This window comes from Pseudochaenichthys georgianus, unplaced genomic scaffold (assembly GCF_902827115.2).
Source record: "Pseudochaenichthys georgianus unplaced genomic scaffold, fPseGeo1.2 scaffold_510_arrow_ctg1, whole genome shotgun sequence".
NCBI lineage: Eukaryota > Metazoa > Chordata > Actinopteri > Perciformes > Channichthyidae > Pseudochaenichthys > Pseudochaenichthys georgianus.
Genome location: NW_027263071.1, coordinates 87,303 through 113,230, shown reverse-complemented (window position 1 = coordinate 113,230; position 25,928 = coordinate 87,303). Strand labels below are relative to the sequence as shown.

Genomic DNA, 25,928 nt, shown 5'->3' with positions numbered 1-25,928 from the left:
TGTGCCTTAGTCGGAAGAGGAAGCAATTGAGTCTGACTCTTGCTCAGTCTGGCTTGAATAAGGAACAACAAGACCGAGAGATGAAAAAGGAAATGCAGACTATCAAGGCTCAGGTGGTCTCCGGTTTTCTTTCTATTGAGGACCTCCGGAAAGCTGAGAAAGAAATTATCTGCTTTTGCCAAAGAAAAAGGTTTCCTGATGAAATTAAAGGCTTGCAAAAGGGAGAAGGTGTGAAAAGGACTAGTCACATCTACAAGCTCAACCCAGTACTTGAAGATGGTGTTCTGAGAGTGGGAGGACGTCTCAGTAGAGCAGCAATGCCTGAAGAATCTAAACATCCTGCTATATTGGCAAAAGATCTTCACATTTCTGACATCATTCTACGGCAAGTACACCAAGATGTGGGACACGGTGTCGTAACCACATGCTATCTAGCCTGCGACAAAGATACTGGATTCCTGGTGCTAGTGTGGCTATAAGGAAAACCCTGTCAAAATGTGTTGTTTGTCGGCGACTAAATGGAGCTCCAGGAATGCAGCAGATGGCAGATTTACCTCGAGACAGAGTTTCTCCAGATGAACCTCCATTCACTCGTGTTGGAGTTGACTATTTTGGACCTTTTGAGGTTAAGCGAGGAAGGAGTAGAGTTAAAAAGTACGGTGTTCTCTTCACATGCTTAACAGTAAGAGCCATCCACATTGAAGTAGCTTCATCCTTGGATACAGATTCCTTTGTTAATGCTCTTCGGCGCTTCATCGCAAGACGTGGACAAGTACTGGAATTACGCTCAGATAATGGAACCAACTTCGTTGGAGCTGAGCGTGAATTGAGAGAGGCAATAGAAAGGTTGAATATTGCTAAAATCAACAACACCCTCCTTCAGAAAGGAATAAAGTGGACTTTCAATCCCCCTACTGGATCCCATCATGGAGGAGTATGGGAAAGGTTGATCAGATCTGTGAGGAAGGTTCTGAATTCCAGCCTGAAGGCACAGAACCTTGATGAAGAGTGTCTTCACACTGTTCTTTGTGAAGCCGAATCCATCATCAACAGCCGTCCCATAACGAGAGCATCCACAGATCCCAATGACTTGGAAGCACTAACCCCTAACCATCTTTTGCTGCTAAAAACCAAGCCATCTTTTCCACCTGGACTGTTTCATAAAGAGGACATATATGCTCGTCGAAGATGGAAACAAGTTCAGTACATCTCAGACTTGTTTTGGAAACGATGGATTAAGGAGTACTTGCCTCTACTCCAGAAACGACAGAAGTGGTCAAATGTCAAGCGCAACTTCATACCAGGAGATATTGTGCTCATAGTCGACGACTCAGCACCTCGCAATTCATGGCTTACAGGAAGGATTGTACAAACCATTCCAGACAGAAGAGGACTTGTACGTCAGGTGCGAGTGAAGACAAAAACAAGCTATCTGGACAGGCCTATCACAAAGATCTGCCTTCTACAGGAAGCAGACGAGCCGTGAGGAAATTAGTGAACTTCATAGACCTTGACATTGACGTTTTTTCCGATTTTTAAGTGATAGTAAAGATCACTCCTTCATAGGCTAACAAACTATATCTTTTTTATTTTATTTTCTATTTTTTGCCTAAAGAAGAAAAGGACACTTTGACAAAAGGACGTTTTATCCTTAAAAGTTTTTTCTTGATTGTCTCCTACATAATTTTCCAGTTGTGTAATTATTATGTTGATATAATTAGGGGCCGGAATGTAGGAGCCACATATGAAGCCATTTCTGTGTTTGTTAAGATACATGTTTTTTGAGTCACTATAGGTGGTGGGCGTGTCATTGCATTGGGGTGGTGACGTTTGTGTTTATATCCGGTTGCTTTTACCTGTGCAGGGGGCAATAGATGGGGGAGTGAGCTAGAGAAGGACACTTTTTGTTGACCGCACGCACTCACGCAGGCACATACAAGGAGATACGTACATTCATATGGAATATTGCATTTTTGGAAAGCAAATAAAAGGTCAAACGCATACTGTGTTGGAAAGACTGAGTTTTTGCGCGTCCACAGTGTTTTTTCTCTTGTTTAGTCCCTCGCGGCACTTGGTTTAAGATTACTGCCGCAATAAACCATATCACCCCTCCTGTACCCGGGCCCGGTGACACGATGGAATCAAGAGGGCTCAGACCCTCACTCATATAGAGGTCGGAACATGTTTTAAGTATAAATAAATAAAAGCATAAATAAAAGTAGCAATAAAAACATCACTGAACAAATGAATGAATAAATACAGGAATAAATAGCGTGCAGTGTTTTCAGATGAATTCAGTGTGTGTGCTGTGGCTTATGGGGGTTATTCCCTATCTTTATTCAAGAGCGTGGTATTTAAATTTGAGAGCATACTTTATATATTTATTTCCCTCAAACTCTGTCCTCGCACTCAAATAGTGCCCTCACACTCAAATAGTGCCCTCACACTCAAATAGTGCCCTCACACTCAAATAGTGCCCTCACACTCAAATAGTGCCCTCACACTCAAATAGTGCTGCTTGCACTTAGATTTGCTCTGCTTGTGCTCAAACTTTACGCTTGCACTCAGATATATTGCTGCTCAGAATTATTCTGTGCGCGCTCGAAACTTTTTCTGCTCTCAGAATTATTTTGTGCGTGCTCGAAACTTTTGTGCAACAATCCTTGCGGGTGCGTTCGCTTGACTTATTACAGCGTCCCGTAAGGGCGGTTACTCTTTGGTGTATAAACTCCCGCCCTCCACGGCTTTATAACATAACATGTACACAGTGTGCGAACTATACCACGGTCACCGGGGGAGCCGGGGGGGGGGTAAATGCTGATCCGTGCATTAATAGCAACAGCACAGACATGGGCCTATTATATAGAGAAAATCTGTTGCACACGGGGTGGTGCCACAGGTCTACATTTACATGAAACGTCCCAATGGATCATGTTCATGTCAACAGATTTCCCGAGCATGTATGGGCTACGCAAACTTCGATCAACTTGATAATAAGTAATCCACGGACCACCAATGTAACGTTTGACTGTTTAATTAAATCAACTTAAAATGTCTCAAAAATGTGATCCACTCACTCCACTGTTGGCTGGTCCAGCCAGCCGGCGGCCGCGGGACCGCCGCAGCAACTTCGCCCCCCCCATCTCAAGCAGCAGGCAAGGAGGAAGAGGAAGAACAGGTGGAGTGGTCATCAGTAGCATCATCATCATCTTCTTCCACATCTCCTTCGACCTCTACTATGGTAGTTGTAGTCATCAAGTTAGCTTCTCTTGGCTCGTCTTCTTGTGTCTCTTCAGCCCCCAAGTTAACGTTAGCTGTCAAGTTAGCACTAGCACTGACGTTAGCTCCCTCCTCTCTCGGTTCTGTTGTAGCAGCAGTCACAACGTACGATGTGCTACCACCAGCTACATTCGGTTGGTCTTCTTGATCAGGTTGTTTGGCCGTCTTTTTAAAGAAATTGCCCAAGGTACGTTTTTTTTTCAGCAGCAGCAACAATGCCTGGTAAACATGCAGTGCCAACTAAACAAGCTTGTGAGTGAGTGGGTAGTGGGTGGAGCTGCGGGCAGCATACAAGCAGGCGACACTTTTTTCATGAATCATAAACTCTAAATATAATTTTATTTAACTTATTTTACACCTTTGAAAAAAAAAACATGCCCAAAATGGAATTTATTTGGTCATCATATCATTATTTTAGAGAGCTCCCCCCAAATTTCACAAACCATGTTCCCAGGGGAGCTCATGTCACCACTAGGGGAGCTATAGCTCCCCCTGCTCCCCTCCAGTTCGCACCCTGCATGTACATCACTTCGCTGTACAACTTTTTTTTGGGGGGACAGTTAGTACATGTTTATAAAACGGACAATTCAAATCAAGCAATCTGATGTTTCTTAGTCGTGATATAATGAGCGTATATCCCGGGTATAATTGTAGTTACTTTTCACAAGTCAGTATCCCTCCGCGTCTGAGAACCGTTACAACCATATGGTTCAACTGTTACATTACGTCCGTCACGAAACTAACTAACTAACAAAGCTTACAATGGAAACATTTAAGGTTAACTTCGACCTCCGGGGTGGCCTTACTATGGAGGAGTGGATTGAGGAGTGCCTATCTCCAGAAAAAAAAGCACCTAAACGACGACAATGCTGTCTGTCTATTATGTCTCTAGCTGTTATTGTTGTTGCATAGCAACCACCTCGCACTATGTTTTGTGCAGAAGGCAACGGAGGGACTATTTTATTTTGAACATCATTATTTAATAATAAAAACTATTTAAATTGGAGTGTGTATTTTGCTTTCACATTGCCAGCCACACGTGGTAACCGTTTTATAAATGCAATAGCTCACTTCAGGCCGTGATATATGAATATCTATACCAGGGGTCTCCAACCTTTTTTAGGATGAGAGCTACTTTAAAAAAATAAAACAAGTCGTGAGCTACTTTTACTTCTCCTTTTTTTGTATTTAGCACATTTGAACATTATGATATGCTTACCTTTAACCTTTGTGTGCTGTTTGGGTCTGTGGGACCCGTTTTCAGTGTTTACTAAAAGAAAATGTATGCAATTTCATTATTTTTAAAATGTTGAAGTGAAATACATCAATCCGCTCCACATTGATTTTCTTCCCGACTGCAACGCTGGTCCCGCAAATCAAGCAAGAACATGATTGGTCGACATTCATTGTGGGGGTGGGGGGAGGAGGGGTGTCAGATAGATATAGAGTTCACTATGATTGTGGTTTCGTTTATGCATAGGGTAGATTCTTTTAATTACATTTCCTATTTTTTTTTGTGTATTTTTGACATTTTGGATTTTCTTGGCGAGCTACATATTGAGGGCTTGCGAGCTACCGGTAGCTTGCGATCGACGTGTTGGAGACCCCTGATCTATACAATATGGTTGTCGATACTCCGCTTCGCGTCGGGCCGAACCAAGCCGTAGCACAACAGTGCTGGAGCAGAACAACAGTCTGGAGGAAGAAGTGGGCCGGTCGGAAAATTCACTAGCAATCCCCCCTCCCAGAGCTCTCTGTATGGCGCTGCCCCCTCCCCCCGTTGACAATTATTACTAGCGATAACGAGGGCCTGTCGAGATTCCCGGGCTGATTTTTAGTCCCAGTACGCCACTGAACGTAGCTATTATGTAAGGTGCTGGTATATATATATATATATATATATACTAGTAACTGTGCTTCCTCCCCCCCCCCCAAAAAAAGTTGTAAATCAAACAAGTGAAGTACATGCTATGTTATAAAGCCGTGGAGGGCTGGAGTTTATAAACCAAAGAGTAACCGCCCTGACGGGACGCTGTAATAAGTAAAGCGAACGCACCCGCAAGGACACCTGGCCTCCTATTGGTTGAGGGATTTTGACAGGATTGTTGCACAAAAGTTTCGAGCACGCACAGAATAATTCTGAGAGCAGAAAAAGTTTCGAGCGCACACAGAATAATTCTGAGCAGCAATATATCTGAGTGCAAGCGTAAAGTTTGAGCACAAGCAGAGCAAATCTAAGTGCAAGCAGGCACTATTTGAGTGCGAGGGCACTATTTGAGGGAAATAAATACATAAAGTATGCTCTCAAATTTAAATACCACGCTCTTGAATAAAGATAGGGAATAACCCCCATAGTGGCTCAGCTGGAAAGCAGTTGACTCACGACCGCAGGGTCCCTGGTTCAACGACTGGTCAATACGTCTTTTTTAATATTTATAAAAGCTACAGCTAAATGAGATAATGTAGTTAATAAATGTATTCTTTGATATGGTTTAGCATTTCTCAGGCTACAACATGGTTAAGTTTACGAATATTATTAAGGAATACAAATCCCTCTTTGCAATGTTTACCAGCTTTTCAATCACAATCATTAAACTGGAATAAATACAATATTGTTAACATGAAAATATGATTTAATGTTCGTTGTTTAGAGTTATTCTAAGGCTGTACTCATTGGGGACTCGGTATGAGATAGAGCACACTGTTGAGATGTCCAATCTGCCTGCTTTACACACTTTGACCAGCAGGGGGGGTTTGTGTTCAGATGAAGCCCATGGTGAAGCCTCGTGAGATGAACCCTTTAGCGAACCAATTGGCTGGAAAGCTTCAAAGCTTCATCTCGTCATCACTATCTGTCATGTCCCGTTTTATTTTGTACTGACCTCTTGTCTTTCATTTCAGGCCCTGTTTCTTCCTCCCCCTTTGTGTGTTTTCCCGCCTTCATCAGCGTCTGCCCCGCCCCTGATTGCTTCCACCTGTTCCCACTCACCTCATGTTTAAATAGTCCTGCCTCTCCCCTGTCCCGTGTCAGTTCGTCTGGTTTGTTTCCCCGAATGGTCGTGCCAAGCCTCGGCTCTGAAAGGATCGCTTTCTCTCAGGTTTATTTTTGTTGGCTTAAGTTTTCATTAAGTCCTCTTTTTGTTAAGCTAGTTTTTCCTCCTTGTGAGCGGCTTTTGTTATTTCCACCACCTACTCTGTTCAGAGGGATTACCTTTACTGTGGAAATAAATATACTTGTTTTATATTCAAGACTTTGTCGTGCGTTTGGGTTCATCGGTTTGTGTCGAGGTCCTGACATCATGCAAAGTACTTTTTTCTTTCTGACCGACATTTGAACTGAACTGACATTTTGGATGTGGACCAATGAGGACACCACAAAAGGGACACGGATGTTTATGGAAGTTGGTTTACCTAAAGACTCAATAATATGCCTAATTTATACTAATTCCTGTCATTAAGCTGTAAGTTAAATCAGTGCACAAGAATTCATACTTTGAGATTTCCTTTATTATTGTTGGAGCAGGGGTCACCAACCTTTTTTAGGATGAGGGCTACTTTCAAAAAATAAAGCAATTTCGGGGGCTACTTTTACTCCTCTTTTCTTTTCTTTTTTTTGCAGTGTATATATTTAGCACTTTTTTTAGATTTTCGTACACAAATTAAACAGAGATGACAGAGCAGTTGTGATTGACAGTGTCACATGACAGTTGTGCAGATCACATAACATATGAAACATTACAACAAGACAGACACAAACAAACAAACAGTCGGCTTGGTCACACAACAAAGCACAACCTCATTCTCTTAATGATGATAATAGTACAAATACATTTAAAATGCTTCACATATACGTATATATCCACATACATATAAAATAATAATAAAAAGATATAGCCACATAGATATTCGGGTTTTATTGTGGAATATCCGGGAAGGTCATCCTCCCTGCAGAGGCAAAGAAAGGCCCCCAGACACTCCGGGACTTCCCGGCGGAGCCTCTCAATGTGTAACGGATTTTTTCAAGCTGCAAATTATTAAAAATGTCCCTTATCCACATAGTGTGGGAAGGTGGTGTTGGTGATTTCCATCTTGTTAGAATAAGACGTCTTGCTAGTAATGTTGCAAAGGCTATAAGGTCTGCTTTGAGCCGAGGCAAAGGCAGGTTTGGGATGCCAAATACTGCAGTAATGGCATTAGGCTCGATAAGCGTCCCAGTTACCTCTGACAAAGTACTGACAATTGAAGTCCAGTAGTTGTGCAGAGACGTACATGACCAACACATATGCACATGGCTTGCAGGTGTTTGGTGACATTTTTCACAAGAAGGATCTATATTGTCAAACACTTTGAACAGCCTGACTTTAGTCCAATGGGTGCGGTGAACAACTTTACACTGAATCAAACCATGTCTTGCGCAGACGGATGAAGTATGCACACGCTTAAGAATATTGCCCCAAAGGTCCTCTGAGATCTCCTGCCCCAAATCCTCCTCCCAAACAGCTTTCAGAGAGTTTAGAGAGGTTGAAGATAGGGTTTGGATTTGATTTTAAATACACGAGATAATTCCTTTCATCACCGGGGCCTGAGTGAGAAAAGCATCTAGAGGCGTGTCATCGGGCAGGTTAGGAAACTGAGCATATCTATTGCGAGCAAAACTCCGAATTTGCAGGTATCTAAAAAAATGATGTTTAGGAAGAGAGAACAATTCTGAGAGCTGTTGAAAAGATGCAAAAGTGTTCTCAATATATAAATCTTTAAATGTTTTAATACCAAGGTTTGACCATATCGAAAATGCACCATCTGATATGGAGGGGGGGAAACATGATTTGCAGCTAGTGGAGCCGAGGTAGAAAAAGCTTGCAGACCAAAGTGACGTTTAAACTGATTCCAGATCCTTAAGGAGGTTTTAACAACTATATTTTTAGCATAGAGGGAAACCGGGCTGTTGATGGGGGAGTGCACAAGTGATGTCAGTGACACAGGCTTAGAGGAAAAAGACTCCATAGCCAGCCAAGCCGGGCGAGGATGAAGTGTATTGGACCTAAGCCAATACTGTAAGATTCTTAGGTTGGAAGCCCAATAGTCAAATCTAAAGTTTGGCGAGGCCATTCCTCCAAGAGGCTTTGGCCTTTGTCGAGAGTCTTTACGAAGTCTAGGTTTCTTTTTGTTCCAAATAAACTCCAAAATTGAGCTATCAATTTTCTGAAAAAACGCTTGAGGAAGAAAAATAGGTATACACTGAAACAGATAGGCACATTTAGGGAGAGTATTCATTTTTACTGAGTTGATCCTCGCGGCCAAATTTAAAGGGAGCAGTGACCAGCGTTCAAAGTCTTGTTGCATACGTTCTAAACAGGGTGTAAAATTGGCCTTAAAGAGACTTTTAAATGTGCTAGTAACTTGTATTCCAAGATATGTAAAGCTTTGCAGAGATACTTTAAATGGGAAGTTATGTAAAGGACATTTACGTGCGGTTGAGTTTAGAGGAAATAATTCACTTTTACCAAGATTAAGTTTATATCCTGATATGAAACCAAATGAGTTCAGCGTGGCAAGTGTAGCAGGGATTGAAACAGACAAGTTCGAGAGGTACATAAGAAGGTCGTCCGCATAAAGAGAGACTCTCTGTTCTGCGCCATTTCTGGTTATCCCAGTAATAAGGGGGTTAGAGCGAAGCGCAATGGCGAGGGGCTCAATCGCGAGGGCGAAAAGCAAAGGACTCAAAGGGCAACCCTGTGTGGTGGACCTATGAAGAGGGAAATATTCCGATTGATTGTTATTAGTTCTAACGGAGGCCTGAGGCGAGGAGTAAAGCAGTTTAATCCAGGTCGTAAACTTTTTCCCAAAGCCAAATTTGTCTAAGGAGTAGAAGAGATAGCCCCACTCCACCCGGTCAAAAGCCTTCTCTGCGTCCAGGGATATTAATGCTTCTGGAGCACTAGAAGAAGATGGGTTATAAATTGTATTAAACAACCGTCTTAAATTAAAAAAAGAGTGTCTATTTTAATGAAACCTGTTTGATCAGGGGAGATAACAGAGGGAAGTGTCGACTCAAGGCGTAAAGCTAAGAGTTTAGACAGTAGTTTGAAGTCTACATTCAGCAAGCTTATAGGACGAAACGAGGCACAGGACAAAGGGTCCTTATTCTTTTTCAAAATGAGGGAAATCGAGGCCTGAGTGAGAGTCTGGGGTAATTTAAGAGATTCAAATGAGTCATTAAACATGTCAATTAAAATAGGAGCCAATTTATGTAAAAATGCCTTATAGAATTCAGCAGTGTAGCCGTCTGGTCCTGGACACTTGCCGCATTGCATGGACTTGGCTGCAGTAGCCAGTTCCTCAATAGTAATATTTCTTTCAAAATCGTCAACACAGTCAGGGTGAACGGTGGGTATATGGAGTGAGTTAAAGAAACTATCCAAGTGTGAAGAGTCGGATGTGTTTTCAGAAGTATACAACGATACGTACAAATCTTTAAACTCATCATTGATTTTCTTAGGATCAATCGTCGAGCCTGAAGAGGTCCTAATCTGGGGAATTTGGTGAGACGACAATGTCTGTCGCAATTGATAGGCTAGCAATCTACTAGCCTTATCCCCATGTTCATAATAAGTATGTCTAGATTTCAGTAACATTTCTGTTGTGTGATCCGTAGCTAAGACCTCAAACTCAGTTTGTAAAGAGAGGCGCTCCTTGTATAAATCTGGAGAAGGAGAAGCAGAATAAATTGCGTCCAGCTGTGCAATACGTTTCGTTAAATTATTAAGTCTTTCCCTCCTCACTTTCCTCTCATAGCCGCTGTAAGAAATGATTTCACCTCTGATGTATGCCTTTAAGGTCTCCCACAACAGTGACGCGGACACATCAGGAGTTTTGTTTATACTAAGAAAGAGATCTATTTGTCCGGAAACAAATTCCACAAAGTCTTCATTTGAAAGCAAACGATTATTGAAACGCCATGGAGCACGGTTTTTATCAGACCCTGTGAAATGTATCCTCATAGTGACTGGGGCATGGTCAGATATGACTATCGCATTATGGGAAATTGATTTAACAGAAGGAAGAATTCTATTGTCTACGAGGAAATAATCTATACGAGTAAAAGTGTGGTGGACATTTGAGAAAAATGAATATTCCTTTCCAGAGGGATTAAAAAAACGCCAGGGGTCAGAAATGGCAAATTGTTTTTTAAAGGATTGAATTGCCTTGGCAGACCTAGACGGCTTACAATTTCGGGTCGATGATCGGTCCAGTTGAGGATCCAGCCAGCAGTTGAAATCCCCTCCCAAAATAAGGAAATGTGAGGATATATCTGGTAGAATGGAAAATAAATGTGTAAAAAACACATCATCCCAGTTTGGTCCATATACATTGACAAGAAGCACTGGAGTAGAATTAATTTTACCACTAACAATTAAGTACCTCCCGTTTTGGTCTGCCATCACATTTGAACACACAAAAGGAATTGACTTGTGCAATAAAATAGCTACTCCCCTAGATTTCCCCGTGAAAGAAGAGTGGTAGGTATGGCCAATCCAACTGGCCTTTAATCTGCTCTGATCAGAGACCCTAAGATGAGTTTCTTGTAGAAAAAGTATCTGTGCACCCAGGTGCTTGAGATGGTGCAAAACGTTGCTGCGCTTAACAGGATTGTTAAGGCCCCTACAGTTCCAGGTACAACATTGAAGCCCCTCTCCATCTTGTTGTATTCATTTAGGTGAAACCATAGAAGCATCTTAAGAGGCAAAGAGTGAAGCATAATATAACATATTTAGCAGAATGAGGTATAACGAATAACAGCATTTCAACATGTACAATGTTGATAGACCAAGCCGACACGAAAAACACAAAAAAGAAACAACCAAAAAAACCAAAACACACAATATAGAACAACCCGTTGTGGTAAAAGAACCACGTTACTCCCTCCCACCTTGGCAGAAGTGCCTCCCCATGCGAGACACGCCGATCAAACCTTATAGGAATTGCTAAACGCTCCGTCGTAGCTACCATCCTAGGCTACTACTAACACAGCCTAAGCTACCCAAAGAGAAAGGTGACTGGGTAAAAGAAGAGTAAACACGCACAAACTAAACAGAACATTAGTACGTTCGTCACGTTTAGACATGTTGTCAGTGACTAGTTATCATGGAAAGCTACAATGACTTACTGGGAGATGCAGTCCAAGTTGCCGCGGGCACCGTGTTGGCTACCCCTGGGTGATGTACTCTTCTCACGGTCTTCAGCAATAAAGCAACACATGGTATGTTGTCTGTATGACTTCCCAAACTTTAACTCACCTATCGAGGGTTTTTGAGACGACGTGAAGCCTGTAAAGCTTTCTATCGTTCCTGTTTTATTCCTGCTTGATTGTTGTGGAATAACTCAGAAAACCACACACTTTGAAATATTGTATTGAAATGTTTTCCTTTGCAAAAGAACCAGCGTTTCACAAATAGGGTTGATTTCTCTACCTGTATATTTGTGTTCCCAAAATATCTTAAAAACTGAATGATTGAAACTCAGTGAAAACAACGGACAAACGTAATGTTTTAAATAATAGAAGTTTGCTGATAAAATGGTGACAACTCATCGATTTATTCATTTATTTGAACAGATTTGAAAATATACTTTTTATAAAAGATTCCTAAAACGTGTTACAATGTAGAGACAGATGGATTTACCCTTGAAAAGATGATCAAGCTATTTTTCACAAGTTTACATTTAAATTGTACTCTTGCTTTTGCGTCATATTAACAAAATAGAAGGGATTTGTATTATCAGAGCTAGAGCAACACAGAATGCAGAACAGACACCATTACGTGTCGCACTAAATTATATTTTACATATTATAAAGAATCCAAATACATTCGTCATACATTTTTACATAATTACACCCGTTTATATAAAATTAGATTAGACATTTTGTAAATGTTGGACTTTTCCATTACGTCGTGAAAATGTTGAGAAAATATAACGTACAAATCACAACTTCAACAAACAAGATGGTTTTATCTAAATTAAAATAGAAATACAGACAAAAAATCAAACGGGGAAAATCCCAGTCCCAGCCGTGTTAGAGTCCGGACATATTGTAGTGGCTCTATTTAAACTTCCGCCTACTTCAGCTCACACAACTCAGCTGAGCTTCCAGGAGTGTATAGAAGCAGAAACCCAGGATAGAGAGGCTGAGTGAAGGTGGTCTGCTCTCTGTGGAGGAGGGTCATGGTGTCAGACACGCTGTAGAAAGAGAGAGAACCTGCTCTGTGATCCAGGTACACTCCTATTCTGGAGGACGGAGGGCCTGAGACGGGAGCAGAAATATTTTGATGGTAGAATGTATATTCACCGCCACTGTTACAATCTAATGCCCAAGATTTGTTATTACATCCAAATCCACATTCCTTAGCTGTCCCAGTTCTGTTAATATCCTTGTATGCCACTGCTATATAAGCTCTCCCGCTCCACTCCACCTCCCAGTAACAACGTCCAGTTAGACCCTCTGTACTCAGGACCTGACAATGATCAACAAATCTGTCTGGGTGAGCAGAATATGGCTGATCTACTTTCATCACTGTTGCTTTCCTGTTCCCGTCACTCAATGACAACCGCCTGTGTGCTGTATTTGGGTCCAATGCGATTTGACGAGAATATCTCCTGAATGCAGCTCTGGTTCTGGGCTCTGCTTGGGTCTTTAAAACATCCACTCCAGTCACTGCCAGAGAGATGTTTCCCCACTCCTCAGTCACAACACCCTGCAGTTTATCTCTGGTCTCTGACACCGCCGCGGTCACGTCCTCAAATAAGCGCAGAGGACAGATATCAATGCTGGGTAAGTCTTCAGACTCACTCAGACGGGACAGTGAGGGGTAGTTGTTGAGGAAATGCAGGTGGTCCTCGGTGTGAGACAGCTGCAGCAGCTCAGCGTCTGTCCTCCGCAGCTCAGTGATCTCCTGCTGCAGCTTCTCCTCAACATCTTGAGCTCGACTCACTTGGGTTTTCTGCTGGGCTCTGATCTTCTGCTTCACCTCAGAGCTTCTTTTCTCAATGAGATGAATGAGCTCAGTGAAGATCTCCTCGCTGTCCCTCACTGCTTCATCAGCGGAGCGATTGATAGCCTCCACCCTCTGTTGAAGCGCCTTGACGTCCTTCTCTCTGTCCTGGGCTCTCTGTTGGACTTCTCCCCGGCTCACCCCGAGCTCCTTCTGCCTGTCAGCCCTCTCTGCTGCAGCGGAGACGGTGTCATGGCCTTTGTGGTCATCCATGGAGCAGAGATAACAGATGCTCTGCTGATCGGTGCGGCAGAAAATCTTCATCACCTCGTCGTGGCGAGAGCAGATGTTCTCCTGAAGCTTTGAGGTGGCTTCAACCAACTTGTGTTTCTTTAATGGAGCGACATCAAAGTGAGGTTGGAGGTGTTGCTCACAGAAAGAGGCCATACACACCAGACAGGACTTGAAGGCTTTCAGCTTCACCCCGTAGCAGCAATCACAGACCACATCTCCAGGTGTTGCAATGGAAAGATCAGGTGAAGCATCTTGAAGCCCTATTTTCTTCAGTTCCTCCACTAACTCTGCAAGCATGGTATTTTTCACCAGGGCAGGCCTCGGTTTGAAGCTCTGCCTGCACTGTGGGCAGCTGTAGGTTTTCTCCTCATCCTCCTTACCCCAGCAGTCTTTAATACAGCTCATGCAATAACTATGCCCACAGGGAATAGCTACCGGATCCTTTAGAATATCCAGACAGATCGAACAGCTCAGTTTTTCCCGACCCAGACTCACTTGCTGCGCCATTTCTCCTCGACGACAGTGAATGTCAGTAAGTTTCACTTTCTGTTTCCTGATGTTGAATCACTGATCTACAACGTATGGGATTTGCAGTACTTACTAGTGATGTTATGTATTGCGCCGAGGCTTCGGAGCGTGTGTCGAGTAATCCCCGAAGCTTTTTGTGAAGCCTGTATCGAGGCTTGTATCGTTTTGGGCCAGTGACGTCACCGATGACAAACGAAGCCTCGCTGCCTGTCGATACCACGTGACTGCTTCAGGAAGCGCTTCAGATCGGTTGAACCGTTGAACCACAACGCTCATAATACCCATGGATGTATACTAAGAAGCCATATTACCCCTCCTGTACCCGGGCCCGGTGACACGATGGAATCAAGAGAGCTCAGACCCTCCCTACAGGCTGATCACACACACTGCGTGGGGCCTCACCTCGCGGAGGGGGTCTCACCTCGCGGAGGGGGCCTCACCTCGCGGAGGGAGCCTCATCTCGCGGAGGGAGTCTCATCTTGTGGAGGGAGCCTCATCTTGCGGAGGGAGCCGCAAATACGGCGCACCTATGCGCTTATGCGGCGCATAGTGTGGCGCGGCACGGTTGCGAGGCTCAAACTGTTTGGTCACCATTTATGTAAACCCATATTTCCATTTGAGGGGGGAGTGATTAGTAAAATATGCATGAATAAAAGAAAGAAGGTAAGATACACTTGTAAAACTTGTTGAGAGCTAAAACTAGTCTTTGCTGCTGCCTCAAAGAGGAGCAGGGAGGAGAGGAGGGAGACAGGGGAGGCTGATTCAGGAGCACAGACACACTCACAACTATAAATGAACCAAAAATAAATAAATAAACAACTTTCAGTGTTTTTCATATGTTATTGGTTATGGCCATGATTTTATGATTATTGAAATGTATACAGTTCTGTTTCATATGGGTGTTCCAGGTGTAGTCTCTTTATTTTCCCCTCAAAATGCACCAGGTTGATGCATTAAACTCCAATATTTTAAAATAAATCTTACTGGGGGGGCATGCCCCCAGACCCCCCTAGAGGATTTGAGGTCCACCCCCACTTAAAATATGTTCACATGGATAGGTTCCCAAATACATTTGCATATTTTTTTAAATAGTAACCCCTGTCCATATGTTTATTATTGGGTAGATTTAAACTATAGAGCTATCACTATGGGCAGCTACGCTGTAAATATTTACAAATAAATCCAGCAGAATGGCAACTGGTAGTGGCCTGGCTGGGTGTATAATTCCCGGCCTGACTTATTGTCCCAGTCCGGCCCTGCGTTCTACTTTAAAAAACGTCCGAACTCGGACCGTTGGATTCAAATTTCTGACCGTTAGGAAGAATTCCTCCCCTTTATTCGTTGCCAAAATTGTCAAAAACAGTACACATATTTAAATTGATTACAAATCATAATATAAATGCATATATTTTATTTTTGTAATCGTCATATCTTTTTCTAACAGACCGGCAGTGGTGTAACACCGACTGTTGACGGTGTAACACCACACTGGAGAAGACGCTTGCATCCCTTCATTGTAAATTGTTTTTTAGCTCCATTTATTCTCCTTTAAATATCTTTAATTCATCGTAAATGAGTTGCAGCGGAGACAGCGATGATGACAGCAGTTGTAAGCGGAAGGTGGCTTATGTTTACAGCCCGGAATACATCCAGACTTGCGATAGTTTATCCAAAGTACCAAACAGGGTGAGTTACCTTGAAACGTTAGTTCACTGTGAGGCGTTTTACTCACTGGTTCTTTTCAATATTTAAATGTAATTCTCTGCTCATTTCCAGGCAAGTATGGTCCACTCACTGATAGAAGCCTACGGACTCCTTAAACACATGAGGTGAGTGAAGCTAATGTTGGTTTCTTAGTTTAACAGAGCTATTAAAACACATTTTAATAACAGAGAAATAGCATCGCATAAGGTTGCTTTACAGACGAACAAGTATGTTTACCTAGGTGCTTCCTGTAGTGCTAACCTTTTAAAAGTACTCCTTAAATTGTTTTGACTTTTTGAGAAGCGCTATGCAGTTCTGCTTTGTCGGCAACAGGGGGCACTATAACACAAGCTTCAAAAACAATAATAACAGCTTTATTAAAGGCCAAGAAATCCATTTATTGAATAGAAAAAGATGTCTAGTTTCCCCACAATGTATTCCTGTGAGTAAGATAAGATAACATGGACCTTTATTAATCCCTGTGGGGTAATTCAGGAGTTTAAACAGCAGCAACACTGGAGATTGAAAAACAGGGCAGATTCACACAAGATATATCAGACAAATTATTACAATTAAAGATACAATTATATTCAGGTAAGTAACTGTTAAAATAAGAAATGAATGAAATGAACATATAAGACGTCTTGGACTGTCACAGTATAAAATGCACTGTCACCATGTGTCACTGATTTCTGGGACACTTGATTTAAATGAAGCTCAGCGCAAGTTCTTTCAGGAAGACTGGGTATGTATACGTTCACTCCTTAGCTGCATATTATCAGCTCATCACGGGCGTTGCCTATAACCCATTACATTCACCTCGTTCTCCAGCAGCCAATCACCGAGCTGCAGCCAAACTTTAAAATGGTTCTCCTCTCTCCTGCAGTCAGCTGTGACTTCAGGTGTTCATGCTGCGGCCCGCCTCCTCCTCATCACACCTCCTCTTCATCACATCTCCTCATCACATCCAGATCTTCAGCATCATCACCAGTGTCTAGACCCCGGGGGGTTCCCTATATGCTCACGGCTGCATTTCCCCCTTTAAGGTAGGGACACGCCAAGCTGACGCCAAAGAACTCACACAGACTGTTGTGTCGCCTCAGATATACCATTTCAGGATCGGGGTCTAATCGCCAAAGACTTAACATTTATCATATGACATGTGTCAAGAAATGTTCTTCAAACAAAATGAAGTCTCTCCTGATTGAACTGTAAATGAGCAACACGTCATTATGTGTTTCTTTACCAGGTCAAATGTCTGCTTTGAAAAAGGACTTTATCTCCTGCTCCATGTTTAAGGGGGCCTCTGTTCCTCAAGCTTCCGCACTTTAACGTTGCTTTTTAAAAACTCACACGTGATTGACATGTGTATTCACATCAAGTGTCTAACTTGGGTATTTCCTTTTGCACTTAAAAGCACCAAGTCTTTAAATCAACTTACAACAAGTGTATTTAGTCAACATCCAGCAGCGTTAGCCCCCAGGAGGGGTTGCAGGCGGAGCAGGGGCTAGTTCCACTCATTCCTGTGAAGCCATACAACCTTTGATCTGGGTACTTATTTTAATGCTAATTCATATTCCCAGAAATGTCTTTGGCTTTTGGGAAAGACCGTTCAAAAGATAACTGATAAGCAACAACCTAAAGTAAAATAATCATTGGTAGCTGGATAACCAAATCCTGCTGATCAACTCGTTGTTGGGTTTTTCATATTTTGTGTCAATGTGGTTTTAATGAAGATGTCCTTACCTGTACCACTAATTATGTATTCAACTTAGAACATGGAAAGAATCCCCAGGACCATTTGTAATCTTATTAGGAGGACTGCTGAAAGAGAATGTGCTGAGATACAAATGTCAGGGTTCCCCACACATAGACTATACTTGGGCGGCCGTTAATATACTTGGGCGGGCCGCCCAGGTATATTAACGGCCGCCCAAGTATATTTCGCGACCCATTTAGGTTTTTTTTTTTTGTATTCGTCCGTGTCCACGACGCCATCTGCGATCGATTAACTTGTGGACAATGATCCCTCGCTCCCTTGCACTGATCTCGCCTCCTTCTGGCCTGTTAAGTGGCCTGCCTCACACAGGGTGACTGGCTGTCCACATGACGTGGCCTGCCGACATGGCCACTGTCATACAGATCACAAATCAAAGCCCTTGATTGGTCTCTGTGTGTCATTCAAGCTCGGGATAAGTTCAGCTCAGGTGAGGTAAAGGACTCTCTGAGTGTTTAGATAGTTAACTTAGTCTAACTTCTCAGTGGGTCTCAAACGGTGTGGTCACCAGTTATGTAAACACATATTTCCATTTGAGAGGGTAGTGATTGGTCTAATGCAGGGGTGGCCAACCAATCAGAGGTAAAGAGCCAATCATTTTACTGTGTTACTGCAAAGAGCCACATCATACACACAGACACACATGCTGGGTGTATGTCCCCGACCTCTCTTTTGCTTTCAGCCTTTCTGTGTGCCCCTCTCTATCTCTCACACGTATAAAATGAAAATCTAAAAATGAACAATAATTGACACACACACACACACACACACACACACACACACACACACACACACACTCAAAGACACACCCTCCCATAGACACACACACACCCTCTCACATACAGAAAAATATACCTCCGCTCAGCCAGATTTCCTATAAATGTCACAGTCCATGATATTGACAGAAATGGACTTAAACCTCTGCTACCAGTATTAAGTCCAGAGGCCAGTTATTGTCAATCATTAATATTGTGTCTCACACACAAACTCTCACTTCAAAACGTTTGAAAAAGTAGTTATCTTACTGCATGTTGCTTCTTGAAACGTGCAGAGGATGTGGAAGGGGCTCAAATGCATGAAAGGGCACATTTGCGATCTTTGTTAATAATTTCATAAAAATATGCCTGGACTTTTTTCTCCCCGTCTGTATCTCACACACACATTCATGACAGTTATTTAAAAATAAATGTAAATAAATGAAGTGTATTTGAGTTAATTCTCCTCACATGACATCTCAACTTGTACCTAACCCTCTGACTGACAGAAGCTCTGCTGACAGAGATGCACTTTCTCTCTTGTTTATTTTTTTACCGCGAATCACCCAATTCGGGAGTCCTTCTGTGTCAGCTGCCAGCTTCCGGGAGCAGGCCTTCTCAAATGCACACATACCACTGCAAGTTGTTACCATTTTGATTTGACAACATTACATTGAGTTATTACGGTTTTATCCGAGTTATATTTCTGCCGATCGGAAGCAGATCTCTCCCTGCACTGTCACATCGCGACTGCAGTAAAGCCCGCCTCCAGTACTGCAGGATCTGCATTCTGATTGGCTAAAGCACTTATTTGTTCAACTCTGTGTAACGATTGGGCTGGAACTTGTGTGTTGTTAACCCTTTGTGAACTGGGATACATTTTCCCCAAAAAAACAAAACACAATTAAAATTCGATATGAACTGAGGAGCCGCATGAGACTGGGCAAAGAGCCGCGGGTTGGCCACTCCTGGTCTAATGGATAGTGAGGTGGGCTGGAGATCGGAAGGCTGTGAGTTCAAATCCCGCCAGGAACACCACCACTAGTGTGCCCTTGAGTAAGGCACTTAGCCCTTAGTTACTCCAGGGAGAATGTCCCTGTAATCGGTCATTATAAGTCGCTTTGGATAAAAGCGGCAGCTAAATGAAATGTGATGTGATTAGTAAAATATGCATGAATAAATAAATAAAAGTTAACTGGGTGAAAAAAGGTAAGATACACTTTTAAAACTTGTTGAGAGAAAACTAGTCTTTGGAGCACAGACACACTCAAAACTATAAATGAACCAAAAATAAATTAATAAACAAGTTTCAGTGTTTTTTTCATATTGGAAATGGTATGTTATTGGTTATGGCCATGATTTTATGATTATTGAAATGTATACAGTTCTGTTTAATATAGGTGTTTCCATAGATCTAGTCTCTTTATTTTGCCCTCAAAATGCACCAGATTGATGCATTTAACTCCAAAATAAAAAATAAAATCTTACCGGGGGGGGGGGGGGGCATGCCCTTGGACCCCCTAGAGGATTTGAGGTCGACCCCCACTAAAAATCACATGGATAGGTTCCTAAATACATTTATTTTTTTAAATAGTAACCCATTTCCATATGTTCATGTGTGGGTAGTAGATTTAAACTATAGGGCTATCATTATGGGCCCTGCCTGTACCTGTTCGCTCTGCCATCGCGTGAAGGGTCTGCTAACAAGCGACCAACAGAAAGGTTAATGTTGTTGCACGTCACCTCACCCCCCCCCCCCCCCCAGTATATTTCATATATGTGGGAAACAGATCTGTGGGAAACACTGGCAGTTAATGGACCAGCACCAGAGGTGTTCCCATACTCACAGGCGTTGGAGCTGTTCTTCATGAAATCCCAGAAGGATGAAGTGCTCTGACAAACAGTGCCATCTTTGCGCAAAATGATTATACAGGAAAGAAAAGTCAATAAATAAACGTGTTGTTAAAACTTTTTTTTTTCTTTGGGCAACTATTTTTGCAACTCGTTAGAATGGAGCCAGCAAAGAAGAGAAGGACTTCCCCTGTGTGGAACACTTTGATGTGATTTCACCCAATAAGGTAGGTTGCATACTTAGTATATTACAACAGATGTATTATGTTAGATTTTGTACGGTTCATTTTTTTACTTTATCTATTTCATTCAAAGGTGAAGTGTTTATTGTGCTCCAGGGAACTGGGATACAATAACAACACTTCTTCCGCATTATCGTGCCATACATGAGAACAAGGAGGGACATGGAGGTGGACCTGCTAAAGGTTTGTCATTTAATATTTTGGAATAATATATTTTATTTTATCATTTAACCTTGTTAACTTCACTTTATCATGCAAATAAAAGAAAGTTACAAGATACTCATTCTTAACACAGCTTGATTTTATTAATTTTGAAGTAATTACTACATCCACTGACACTCTCTGTGTATACTTTTCAGGAAACAAACTCTGGCATAAAGTGGATCAGACTGTGAAGATGTCCAGGAAGACCAAGAATGCACAGCTGACGCAACTGTTGAAACCAAATATCGGACGCTTGGAGGACCCTCTGGACTACAGGCAGACACAAAAACATGTTTATCCAAACTTGCGGTCACTTTTGTGTGCACACCTGCTTCCTCAGTCCCGTGTGAAAGGGTCTTTTCAAAGGCAGGAGAAGTTGTGTCAAAGAAAATAAATCGTCTAAGCCCGAAAACTGTGGAAAAAACATTGTTTTTAAACAAAAACCAATAAAATTGTTCCATGAATCACAAGCACATTCACTGCCCTCTGCGAAGTTAAACCCTTCTCTTTTCCAGTTTCGAACACATATTGCTTCTTTTGTCTTTCTAGAAGGCAGCAGACATTTACATTTATTTATGTATAGATATAACAACAAGATACTGTGTTGATACATTGCTTTTATTATTAATCAATCAATCAATCAATCAATGTTTATTTATATAGCCCAATATCACAAATGTTACATTTGTCTCAGTGGTCTTCACAGTGTGTACAGAATATCAGTATGACAATACGACACCCTCTGTCCATAGACCCTCTGTCCTTAGACCCTCTGTCCTTAGACCCTCACATCGTACAAGGAAAAACTTCCAAAGAAAACCCAGTTTAAAGGGAAAAATGGGAGAAACCTCAGGGAGAGCAACAGAGGAGGGATCCCTCTCCCAGGACGGACAGACGTGCAATAGATGCCGTGTGTAAATTGAAAAGATAATACATTTGCAACATAGGTAGTCCAAATGTTTGGAAATGCATGTGTGTATAATAGGAAGATGAATCCACGAGGATATCCATCCAGGACCTATGATCCAGGACCACAGCCACGACTCAAGATCCAGCGCTCGCGATCCAGGACACAGGACCGCAGGATCATCCATGACTCCGGATCCCAGCGTATATAGACACCAAAAAGAAAGACATTTGGGGAAGCTGGGTTAATCGGAACATGAGTGTACACGGGTATAGACAGAGAGAAGGAAGAAGTAAGATGACCCCCGACAAACTAAGCCTATATCAGCAAAACTAGGGGCTGAATCTAATCAGCCCTAACTATAAGCTTTATCAAAAAGGAAGGTCTTAAGCGCACTCTTAAAAACGGATAGGGTGTCTGCCGCCCGAACACAAACTGGAAGCTGATTCCACAAATGTGGAGCTTGATAAGAAAAGGCTCTGGCTCCCATTGTACTTTTAAAGATTCTAGGAACAACCAACAACCCTGCATTCTTGGAACGCAATGCCCTAGTAGGACAGTAGGGTATAATGAGTTCTTTAAGGTAAGATGGCGCCTGCCCATTAAGGGCTTTGTAGGCGAGAAGAAGAATTTTAAATTCTATCCTGTGTTCTATAGGGAGCCAGTGTAAGGCAGCCAGAACAGGAGTAATGTGGTCCCTTTTCCTAACTCTGGTTAGTACACGAGCCGCAGCATTTTGAATCAGCTGAAGCGACTTGATTGACTTCTTGGTACTCCCTGATAATAAAGAGTTACAATAATCCAGCCTAGAAGTAACAAATGCATGGACTAGTTTCTCTGCATCGTTTTGAGGCAAGATATGCCTGATTTTTGCAATGTTACGTAGATGGAAGTAGGCGGTCCTTGAAATTGATTTTATGTGGGCGTTAAAGGATAAATCCTGATCAAATATAACACCAAGATTCCTTACAGTCTCACTGGAGGCCAAATTAATGCCATCCATAGTTAGTATGTCTTTAGATAATTTGTTTCGTAGATTCTTCGGGCCAAGTACAATAACTTCAGTTTTGGTCGTGTTTAACATCAAAAAGTTTAAGGTCATCCACGTTTTTAAGTCCTTAAGGCAGTCTTGAATTTTATTTAGATGATTAATTTCATCAGGCTTGATTGATAAATATAGTTGAGTATCATCCGCATAACAATGAAAGTTTACAGAATGATTCCTTATAATATTGCCTAACGGAAGCATATATAATGTGAACAAAATAGGTCCGAGCACTGAGCCCTGTGGCACTCCATGGCTAACTTTGGTTTGCGTGGAAGATTCATCGTTAACACGTACAAACTGAGAGCGTTCAGATAGATAGGACCTAAACCAGCCTAAAGCAGTTCCCTGTATGCCAACTAAGTGCTCTAGTCTTTGCAATAGGATATCATGGTCGATAGTATCAAATGCAGCACTAAGATCGAGCAAAACAAGAATAGAGACAAGTCCCTTGTCTGAGGCTATTAGAATATCATTTGTGACTTTAACCAGAGCTGTCTCTGTGCTATGATGTGTTCTAAAGCCAGACTGAAAATCTTCAAATAAATCATTGTTTTTTAAGTAATCACACAACTGTTTTGCGACCGCTTTCTCAAGAATTTTTGAGAGGAACGGAAGATTAGAAATAGGTCTATAGTTGGCTAAAACCTCTGGATCGAGGTTGTGCTTTTTAAGAAGCGGTTTTATCACTGCTACTTTGAATGATTGTGGAACATAGCCTGATAATAAAGACATATTCATAATATTTAATAAAGAAGTGCTAATTAATGGAAAAACTTCCTTCAACAGCTTAGTTGGAATTGGGTCTAACATACACGTTGATGGTTTAGAAGAGAGAATCATTGAATGTAATTGTTCAAGGTTAATGGCTGAAAAGCATTCTAGTTTACTATCTAGTGTAATATTAGAACTTACGATTCCGGGAGCTGTTGATAACACTATACTGGTTGAAGGCAAGAGGTCATTAATTTTGTTTCTAAGAGTAACAATTTTATCGTTAAAAAAGCACATAAAATCATTACTACTGAGTGCTAAGGGAATAGAAGGCTCAATCGAGCTGTGGCTCTCTGTCAGCCTGGCTACAGTGCTGAAAAGAAATCTTGCATTATTCTTATTCTCATCTATTAATGAAGAGTAGTAGGCTGCTCTCGCTTTACGCAGTGCTTTCTTATATTCATTGAGAGTAATATGCCAAATTAAACGAGATTCTTCAAGTTTAGTGGAACGCCATATCCTTTCAAGTTGTCTAGACTTTTGCTTTATTTTGCGGGTTTCGGCATTATGCCATGGAGCTAATCTATGTTGTTTTATTTTCTTCTTTTTCAAAGGAGCAACAGAATCTAATTTTATTCGCAGCGCATCTATAGCACTATCAACAACATGATCAATTTGGGGTGGTGTACATTTTGTATAAGTTTCCTCCCCTACATGCAGACATGCTATCGAGTTAAGTATTGGTTGAATCTCTTCCTTAAATGTGGCTATAGCACTAACAGATAGGTTTCTGCTGCAAGAGCTTTTGACTAATGCTTTGTAGTCTAGTAACAGTACTTCAAAAGTTACTAAGAAATGGTCGGATAAAGCAGGATTATGCGGTTCGACTAATAGTTGCTCAATTTCAATACCATAAGTCAGAACAAGGTCGAGAGTGTGATTATAACAGTGGGTTGGTTTATTTACACTCTGACAGAAACCAACAGAATCTAATATAGAGTTAAATGCAACAGTAAGGCTATTTTTATCATCGTCAACATGAATATTAAAGTCACCTACGATAATTACTTTGTCTGTTTTAAGAACCAAAGTTGATAAAAACTCAGAGAATTCTGATAAGAATTCTGAATAAGGACCTGGTGCACGATACACTGTAACAAATAAGATTGGCTGCAAAGTTTTCCAGGTCGGATGCGTATTATTATATACAGTCATTTTAAAACACTCACTGGTGCAACATTCTGTTAATACAGGATTACAAACACATTTTACATCTTTTACATAATTATTTCCAGTATTTTTAGTATGTCAAAGATTACAAATAATATGTGGCTGTTTTCCACCTGCTCACCAACAGGGGGTCTCGCGTGCACATGAAGCCCATGATGAAGCCTCAGATGAACCTTTCAGTGAACCGATTGGCTGGAAGCAGAAAGTGCTTTAGATCGGTTGAACCACAACGCTCATATTACCCATGGATGTATACTAAGAACCATATTACCCCTCCTGTACCCGGGCCCGGTGACACGATGCAATCAAGAGAGCTCAGACCCTCACTCATATAGAGGTCGGAACATGTTTTAAGTATAAATAAATAAAAGCATAAATAAAAGTAGCAATAAAAACATCACTGAACAAATAACTGAATAAATACAGGAATAAATAGCGTGCAGTGTTTTCAGATGAATTCGGTGTGTGTGTAGGGTGACCAGATGTCCCGCTTTGCGCGGGACTGCACAGCATTTTCACGACTTTTGGTGCGTCCCGCAAATTGAGACGATGTCCCGCATATTTCATTTTGATTGGCTAAAACGCTTTTTGAGAAAGCAGGGAAGGCTATCATCAGGGGGCTGTGTTTGCTGTCAATCAAACTGTAACACACGGCGGGTGCTGGTCAAGTGTTAACCAATGAGATTAACTCACTCACACACCCCCCCCCCCGCCACCCGCCAAACAACAACAACGAACGCAGGCGACGCAGCAGGTTATGGAAAATGGAGGAAACTGAAACTACAGCTAAGAAGAAAAGAAGATGCACATACAACAAAGACTGGGAAGACACTTACCCGTGGGTGAAGCCAGTGCAGGGCGACGCTCAGAGATTTTCTGCAATCTTTGCAAGAGTAATTTTTGAATTTCACATGGCGGTGAATACGACGTCAAAAGACACAGAGAATGCGATTCTCACAAGAAACGTGTCGCTCAAAAAGAGACATCCCACTCTATGGAGACATTCCTACTCAAACCAAAAAATGATGGCCACTCAGACAAGGTGACCGCAGCAGAAATAACCAGTGTTTACCATGTCTGAAGTCCTTACCACCAGCTGCTCTTGCAGTAATAAGTAGTGCACCTTTCTTACTGTCCTAATGCACAATGTAGGGACTGCTTTTTTATCTTTTGTTTTCTTAGTTATGTTCTCTGTATTTTATATGTTTGTGTTATGTGTTATGTGTAACGTTGCTGCCTTCTTGGCCAGGTCAGCATTGCAAATGAGATTATATCTCAATGCTTTTATCTGGTTAAATAAAGGTTAAATAAAATAAAATAAATAAATACAGTGCAACACTCCCATTCATACCGGTCAAATAAATGACTGGTAACAAGCTAGCGCCGACCATGTTTCCAGACTCTGAGAT

General features: G+C 41.8%; 1 protein-coding gene and 1 long non-coding RNA gene across 3 annotated transcripts in view; one reads left to right on the top strand and one right to left on the bottom strand.

The window, feature by feature from the left end:
* Positions 1-11,868: 11,868 nt before the first annotated feature.
* Positions 11,869-14,326, bottom strand: LOC117442952 (tripartite motif-containing protein 16-like). Its single transcript, XM_034078914.2, has one exon. It carries the CDS (start codon positions 14,067-14,069, stop codon positions 12,396-12,398), a length of 1,674 nt encoding a protein of 557 aa, XP_033934805.1. The 5' UTR covers positions 14,070-14,326; the 3' UTR covers positions 11,869-12,395.
* Positions 14,327-15,130: 804 nt separating this feature from the next.
* LOC117442956 (uncharacterized) overlaps positions 15,131-25,928 on the top strand; it is a 21,814-nt gene continuing 11,016 nt past the window's right edge. The window contains exons 1-6 of one of the 2 annotated variants that reach the window (XR_004551581.2): positions 15,216-15,776; positions 15,867-15,919; positions 16,681-16,840; positions 20,336-20,404; positions 20,493-20,602; positions 20,779-21,087. This is a non-coding gene — a long non-coding RNA (uncharacterized lncRNA). Of the gene's footprint in view, positions 15,777-15,866; positions 15,920-16,680; positions 16,841-20,335; positions 20,405-20,492; positions 20,603-20,778; positions 21,088-25,928 lie in introns of those variants that run through there. The other variant, XR_004551578.2, reaches the window with a different exon arrangement.